This window comes from Myotis davidii, unplaced genomic scaffold (assembly GCF_000327345.1).
Source record: "Myotis davidii unplaced genomic scaffold, ASM32734v1 scaffold685, whole genome shotgun sequence".
In the NCBI taxonomy this organism is placed as follows: Eukaryota; Metazoa; Chordata; class Mammalia; order Chiroptera; family Vespertilionidae; genus Myotis; species Myotis davidii.
In genome coordinates this window covers 7,724-16,144 of record NW_006295823.1, presented here as the reverse complement: position 1 = coordinate 16,144, position 8,421 = coordinate 7,724, and the positions used below count along the sequence as shown (strand labels likewise).

Here is an 8,421-nt window from a genome sequence, read left to right as displayed (position 1 = left end):
TTACACTTTATTCCTTTTAGAAACGTGTTTGAAGTCAAAGGTAAAAATTGAGAATGGATTTATTGCTGAGCCTGAATCTACATATCTCTTAAATCAAAAAGTAAAATATAAATGCAAACAAGATTATGTCACAGAAGATGGTCAGACATCCGGGTCTATTACATGTCTCCAGAATGGATGGTCAGCTCAACCCAGATGCATTAGTAAGTCATTCATGACTATTGTGTCCGTTATTTTAATGGCTGTTGAACAAACCTTTACTTTAACTGATTTCTTTTTCTTGGGGTGTCAGAAGCTGAAGTGGCTCTATTTGAAGTGGCTCTAGTTTGGTCTTTTACAATGAATTACTGTAGGGTAGACATGAGTCCATCACTCAGTTCAAGGTTGGGCGCATGAGCGTTGAGCTGCCCAGGGACCATCAACGTTAGATTTTTTTTTTAAAAAAATATATTTTATTGATTTTTCACAGAGAGGAAGGGAAAGCGATAGAGAGCCAGAAACATCCACGAGAGAGAGACATCGATCAGCTGCCTCCTGCACATCTCCCACTGGGGATGTGCCCGCAACCCAGGCACATGCCCCTGACCAGAATCGAACCTGGGACCCCTCAGTCTGAAGGCCAAGGCTCTATCCACTGAGCCAAACCGGTTTTGGCCAACATTAGATTCTAAGCTACGGAGTTGAATGTTGAGGCCTGGCCAGATCAACATATGAGATTCTCACCATGGAAATGATGACGTCTCATGGGGAAAGAATCCAGAATGAGAACAGAGGAGCCCTCCATCTGAGCCCTGAAGCATTCCAGCACGCAGATGTCCGACAGAGGAAGAGAGGGCAGCAAAATAGAATAAAAGGACTCAGAGAACCAGGAGGAAAAAATGTTGGAATGAATATTGCCTTAGGTGTGGGGAGATAAAAGGATTCAAGGGACAGGAAGTCTGACAGACGGATTCATAGTCTGCGTGGGTTTCAATTCCACTCCACGATTCGCCAAGCATGTGTCTTTGGGCAAAAACCAATGTGATCGGCAGCATTGTTCATCCTTCCAGATCTGCGAAATGTTTCCATGTTGACAAACATTCTCATATTTTTAAAAAATATTCTGGTGACTAGACTACATTCTCCATGCCGGCTTCCACACACACCTAGTATGGGCTCCATATAGGCTCCTTGCATTATGGAAAAAACAACAACATAAAAAAAGTCAAATAATGAATCAAATGATAATAATATATCTAATACATTTTTATATTTTCAAAGGAAGGAATACATCCAAAGACTTTGAAAATTGGAGGGCTTGAGGGCTTGTGTCATAGAGGAAGGCATCTCTACACAGAAAGGTTGAAAACCATTCGGAACCGTGCAACAGGGAGAGCAAGGAACTTGATCTCTTAAAAATGTTCAGAGACCATGAAGCCTGGGGTCTGGATCAACAAAGGGAGGAAAGATAAGATGGCATTGGAAGTGTAGGCGTGAAAGAGTTGGGATTTTATTCTTCATAGCAATTGATTTAAGTTATTAACTAAGCAAATTTTAATGTTCCTCTACTAAAATATATGAGAAACGCTTCTCTAAAAAGCCTGGTTCCCCAACTATATTAAATTAAAATAACCAATTTTTATTTAAGCATGCAATTTAAAACTTTAGCTTTCGTTGTTGTTTAATGTGAGGGCATAGAATTGTTTTGATAATACCAAAAATGTAGCATTTAATTTTATAAATGTCATTGGTAAAATCAGATTTACTATAAGCTAGTTGATATTTCAAATAAGTGCTCAGGACACATCTATTGCTTCAGAGTGTCCCAACTGAATGTGAGGGATGTGTCAGACATAATAGATAATGCACTTCCAGGGAGAGCATTTATTTGATGCCTCTCTGAATATGCAACACCCAGCCACTTACTCTTGCATGACATATAAAGTTTACTTGGCACTGGTTAATCATCTGTTCTCATTGAATTATTTACCCTTTTTATAGAAAGAGAATGCATCGTTCCCGATATAGAGCCAAACTTAATTGTTCAGCCCCGGAAAGAGAAATATGTCATTGGAGACATGTTGAAATTCTCCTGCAGAAATAGATTCCTCACTCTCGTTGGACCAGACTCTCTTCAGTGCTACCACTTTGGATGGTCCCGTAGCCCTCCAACATGTAAAGGTGATTAATTCTCTGACACCTGCTCAAACAAGAATAAGAATGTTGGACATCAGCTGCCTTTTTTCTCTTAATTTTCTGTTGGCTCCCAGTGTGTCTATAACTCAGTGCATTAAGCCAGGAATGTGTGTTGGGTAGTAGATACCTCCCACTTCCTTATTTAATTAAGGAAATAATCTTTCATTGCTGTTTGGACCGTATACTGAAAACTCCATAGATGCACATACTGTGTGACACTGGAGTGACCTCTTTGGTCATAACTGTTGCATAACTTCCACAAGTGGTATTGAACATTTCTATCAGCCTGGGTCTCACCTCAAGTTTCCCTGAGAATTTCTAGACAATTTCAAGCATCAAAGAGTTAACTCAATGCCATATATAATATGATGTAGAGTTAAAATTTGTTGATGGAATACTTGCCTCCGATGATTTTTTCCCCCCAAAAAGTTCTGATGAAATGTTTCCATGGAATGTGAATAGTTACACAATGATATTTGGTCATTGATTTGCATTTAGTTTTAGATCTTCTAGAGCAGGGGTGGGGCACCTTTTCTCTGCCAAGGGCCATTTGGATATTATGACATCATTCTTAGATTATACAAAATTATCAACTAAAAAATTATCCTGCTGTAATTGGTCAAACATTTACTTAACTCAAACTTAATGCATTGGCAGGGCCAGACCAAATGATTTCCAAGGCCTTTTATGGCCCTCGGGCCAGACGTTCCCCACCCCTGATCTAGAATATTGAACGTTTCCTGGGCTTACGTATATGTCCAGTGTGCTAGTTCTGTATCATAACAGAGCTGGGAGACATGAATCTGGTGTAAACACCATTCTTTATCCTTCCTCAAAGAATGCTATAATAAGTTAGATAATAAGTAATAGATTAAAGAAAAAAATCTCTTCGTTTTTCTGGATTTTCAGTTGTACAGGAGACACTTTATCCTTCAGTTATACAGTATTTCTACCGTAGAGAAAGTACAGTCCTGTGATCAACCTCCTCGACTCCCCAACGGGACAGTGGCAGACACACCTAAAGGGGAATATGGACACGGTGAGGTGGTGGAGTATGTGTGCAACCCCAGGTTCCAGCTGAAGGGTGCAAGGAAAATTCAGTGCGTTGATGGAGAGTGGACACCCTTGCCCGTGTGTGTTGGTAATGTACCCAAAATTTCAGCAGTGTTTCTATTCATATCAAGACCTCACTTACATTTTAAAGTTAAATGTTTGTTTGTGGGATTTTCACAGAGGAGGACAGGACATGTGGAGACGTACCTGAGCTGGACCACGGTGAGGCCGTGTCCCCAGCACGGCCCCCCTATCACCATGGAGAGTCAGTAGAGTTCACTTGTGGAGAAGGCTTTACAATGATTGGTGACAGCTCAGTTACATGTATTAGGGGAACGTGGACCCAACCACCTCAGTGCATTGGTGAGAAGACACTTCTATAATTGACACTTAATAACATTGTGATTTTTTATTGTGAAATTACATGCAGCCATATTTTTGAAAATGTCAGCTTGCAAATTATAATGAATCAAACATTCATTGTTTATAGTTCAATAGGATCTACAGAGGAAAAATAGAAACCAACAATAGAATTTCATGTTTCTGTCCCTCATATAAACATCATTTAAACCTGTGAAGCTAAATTTTAGTTAAAGACACATGATTGAAATTTTCTCCTTCAGTGTTTATTTTTTAACTTCCTATAAACCAGCCTTTCACTCTATGAAGATGTTTCTTTTCTCTGAATAAATAACTTCTTTCAGAAAACAAGCGTCTTTCAACATACCACAGCCATCACACCTCCTTTTGACTACAAATCTTCCTTCAGTTATCATCTCTTGAAGAAGACGATTCATTTTGTGTCCCTCACCACTCTGGACCCGCCCTAACAATAAGACTATTTCTCAAGCCTCTTGTCTGTTTTAAATTAATCCCCTTTATTTTAGTTTTTTTTTCAAGGTTGCGTTACAAAATCATTACTTTTCTTTGGCCAATTACTACACTGTTCTTTGTTCTGTTCATCCTCATGACTCTCATCATTTACAAATTATTAACAAATACTACCTAAGACCTACACTGATAGGTCTTATCAAATTCAAAACGGATTGCCACCTGCATTGCATTTTTGAAATATGTAACTGTGTACAAAAACTTCCATAGTCCATATCTAAACCATACTGCAGCCAACATAAATGTGTTATTATGGCATTATAATATTACTGGATTCTAGGATGATCGGGTGTATAAAATAGCTTCTCTAAGATTCTAAGAACATGTACACAAAATGTGTTATGACTTAAAAACCAAGTTTCTTATTCTGGTATTTGGTGTTCGTGCCAAAGATATGCTGAAACATTCACAGTCTACACCCTACACCTTAGATCAACTTCTCTTGTTAGTATAATAGACTAAAGTTATTTTAAAATATATAATTAAACTAGGAGCTTCATATATTCTATTTCCACCGATAATTGTTTTCTTTTACCATTTGAAGACTACAGACTGAAAATAATGTAGAGATATGTGGCACCAAGAAAAATGGATGTGAAAAATTGCAGATTTCAAATAAGACCATATTTAGTCATGTATGACTTTTCCCTATGTAGCTCAGATAAAAGGTGAACCCCAATGTCCTTGCAATCCCCAAAGCGCAACATGGCTTTAGGATGACTATGTGTTCAAATATTGTAGCCCAACTCATTCAACATGATCAGGAAGAATGGAATTTAGATCCTGGACTCCATAGTTGTTCTGTTGTTGTTCTTCTATAGTTGTTGTGTTGGGTTTTTCTTTTTATTATATTAGTTGCTTGGATTTTCATAATTAGTGTTTTCAATGGAATATTTTCATTTTACAGCAACAGTTGAACTCAAGATATGTAAATTATCAAGGGCAACTGCTTATGAGATAAACTTGTCAGATAAGATTGACTATGAGCATAATCAGACAATCAGTTACACTTGTGGGAGGAAGTCAGAGCAGAAACGCTCAGTCTGCGTGCACGGAAAGTGGGAGCCCGAGGTGAACTGCACAGGTGAGCTCTTGTTTAGAACATTTCCAAACGGTGGTTTTCCTTCCTGCCTTGTACAAGGTGTCTCTTTGTGTCCTAACATTTTATTACTAACTATGTATTATGACAATAATGTTGTAGCTGGAAAGTAATTTAGAAAATAACCAAAACGCTGTTTCTGAATAGTAATTGTACCATGTGCATTGGTCAGCTATCAACAAACCACCCGGCAGTGCGGTGGCTTTAAAGTCACATTGGGCAGTGGGTGTGCGCATTCCTATTGGGATCCCATTGCTACCAAGTTCTTACCTTACAGATTTGCCTCTGCCTGTAACGCGGGTGTTTATCTAAGCATCTATGGGTGCGCGCTCTACCTATGTCTGCATCCCTCTACCTCTGTAGGAATCTACCCATCTAGTCATCTGTCTTTGCTCATTTATCCGTCTGGCAAACACTGAGTCTCATTGCCACCACCAATTCCAATAACACAGGGTTTATTCACTTTTCATATCAGTATTGCTCTTCTTTAATTGAGGGCACCTTGACCCACTCACCTCAATATTTTTACCAATTTCCATGGGTCTAAATATATAGAAAGCATTTTACATAAGCTAAGCTACCCAAGATTGATCCCAGAAGGAATAAAGGAAAGAACCTACAAGGAAGGCCATGAGAATATAAACCCAATGAGGTATATTAGAGTGACAAGACAAAAAGTCTAACATATTTAAACACAGAACAGAGCATTATAGTTTGATCTTTCCAGGTGCATTACTATTGATCATTTTATTCACTGAGTTGTTATTTTAATATTTTTGACATGATTTTTCATTAAGAAATCTGATTTTAATATTTTTAGAAGCTCCAAGATGTCCGCCTCCACCTCAGATTCCCAATTCTCAACATATGGCCCTTTCAGTGAATTATCATGAAGGAGAAAAAATATCTATTCTCTGTCAAGAAAACTTTCTACTCCACGGAGGAAAGGAAATCGTGTGCCAGGATGGACGATGGCAGTCAATACCGCGCTGTGTCGGTCAGTAGTGGGTCACTTGCGTTACTCTGTCTCTCAGATGAGGGTAACCCACAGCCCTGCTTTGTGTAAAGGAACAAGAGGACCCCTTTCCTCTACCCATCCCACTTCATCTCCACACAGTACACACCATCCAGGTGCAGAAATCCATCAGCATTATTTCCCTTCTAATGTGAAACGAATGCAAACAGAAACTTCCGGTGACTGTGAAATATCTAAGTTCTGTGTATGTATATGTCACTCCTCAAGACGAACAGGAGGAGACTGAAGAGCCATATGGGACACATGGACAGTAGCACCGATTTTATGGGCACATATGTCTTTGCAAGTTTCAAATACTTTTAGTTATTAATAATTTAATTGGTTCCAATGTCCCTAGTTTAAAATCCCAAACAGTGTTGGATTTTATTTCTCAGTTTAAACATTATCCTTGTGCTTCACCCTTTAATCTCTATTTTTCATATAGAAAACACTCCATGTTCTCAACCGCCTCATGTAGAACATGGAAGCATTAATTCTCCCAGAGAAACATTGGAACCCAAGCTATATGCGCATGGCACCACATTAAGTTATATTTGTAAGGATGGTTTCAAATTATCCAAAGAAGATGGGATAACATGCCACCAGGGAAAATGGAGCGCTCCACCACAGTGTGTAGGTGAGGACAGCATGCAAACTAAAGTTCTGTTTTGGTGCAGTTCAGTAAGATAACCCATCGTCATCATCAAAGCCATGAGAAATAACTCTTTAGATTTATAAACGTATAAGAGCATTATATTTCATTTATATAGATTATAATATTTTACCAAATTATTTTTGCACAAACAAATCAACCCTATTTTTATTACTTTTATTGGTTCATTATGCTATCACTTGTAATTCGGGCATTTTTTCCTACAAAACCTGAAATGTGGTGAAATGAAACCTCACTCTTCATATAATTATACCTGTTCATGCTCCTACATATTCATATGGGTTGCAATGAAAGCTTTGTCACCAGGTTTTATAAAGATTTATGTCCTCTCTCCATTGTCTTTCTTATAAGAAAGATGTTCCGATCTCTTACAGTAGAGGATACTTTTGTTAAGATGATTCTCAATGTGTTTCTTTTTATTGCTCATGATTTGTTAGAGAAGCATTGATAAGCTCATTCTCAGATGTGTTCATAATTTTTGCTTCAAGTTCCTGCTCAAGCTGACAGCTGGACACACCACCATGGTGGTCTGTCAAGCATTTGTGCGCCTTTCCTGTCATGTGATCTTAGCACCTGTGTGATCATTTTCTTTCAAATGAAAGTACCAAATATGACAACTAGGACATGAAGTAAAGTTCAGTGATCATGAAATACGCAGTCACTCTTTCTTTTCTTTCTTTTTGTTTTCTTGAACTTCCTTGTGGACCATCCCTGTAGTTTCCAATGCTGTTCTTCCTAACAGGTTAAACAGTTATCCACATGGGATAAAATATATGTACACCTGTAACAGAGGATTTCAGATCCGTGGATCTGCGTCTGTAGAATGTTCAGGGGGAAATTGGTCCCATCCACCAGAATGCACAAGTATAGTGTATTTCATTTTCTTCTAAGGCTGATGAATACCTTTAGTTCAGAGTATCCATGGTAAAACTATAAAACTGCATTAATTCTAGAAGGTATCTCTAGAAGTTCTGGATTCTGCTAGAGAATTAACAACAGAATTAATGGTAATATGAGAAGTTTGGCAACAGGAGCCAAATAATTTCATTGGATGTCATCTGTGTTCACTTCCCATGTGTTCTGATGGGCATCCTCTGAGTTCTCATCTCTTCCTGTATCACAGCTGGTCCCTGCTCACCCACCTCATCGTTATTCATTTCACTGAGTGTTTATCTGTTATCTCCTCATAAATCCATAATGTTCTAAGATGTTTGATGTAGCCAGGCCCACAGGGCTCAGAGGTTGAGCATTTACCTATGAACTAGGAGACCACAGTTCGATTCCCAGTCAGGGCACATGCTGGATTGCAGGATTGAATCCCCAGTGTGGTATGTGCTGGAGGCAGCCAATCAATGATTCTCTCTCATCATTGGTGTTTCTATCTCTAAACCCCTCTCTCTTCCTCTCTGAAATCAATCAATCTATAATAATAAAAGTGTAATATGCTAATTAGACTGGACGACCTTCCAGACAAAGCCAGGGCTGCAAGTGAAGCCTGGGTCCTGGGTGCCTGCG

The 8,421-nt window shown here is 38.7% G+C and overlaps 1 protein-coding gene across 1 annotated transcript in view; it reads left to right on the top strand.

Annotated features, from left to right (window-relative positions):
• Positions 1–8,421, top strand: part of LOC102753334 (complement factor H) — a 15,733-nt gene that overhangs the window by 5,734 nt on the left and 1,578 nt on the right. Inside the window, exons 2-9 of the mRNA XM_006770709.2 lie at positions 21–203; positions 1,981–2,160; positions 3,134–3,316; positions 3,409–3,591; positions 5,027–5,203; positions 6,039–6,215; positions 6,679–6,871; positions 7,599–7,770. Of these exons, the coding sequence (XP_006770772.2) occupies positions 21–203; positions 1,981–2,160; positions 3,134–3,316; positions 3,409–3,591; positions 5,027–5,203; positions 6,039–6,215; positions 6,679–6,871; positions 7,599–7,623 (1,301 nt within the window). The 3' untranslated portion in view covers positions 7,624–7,770. The remainder of the gene's footprint in view (positions 1–20; positions 204–1,980; positions 2,161–3,133; positions 3,317–3,408; positions 3,592–5,026; positions 5,204–6,038; positions 6,216–6,678; positions 6,872–7,598; positions 7,771–8,421) is intronic.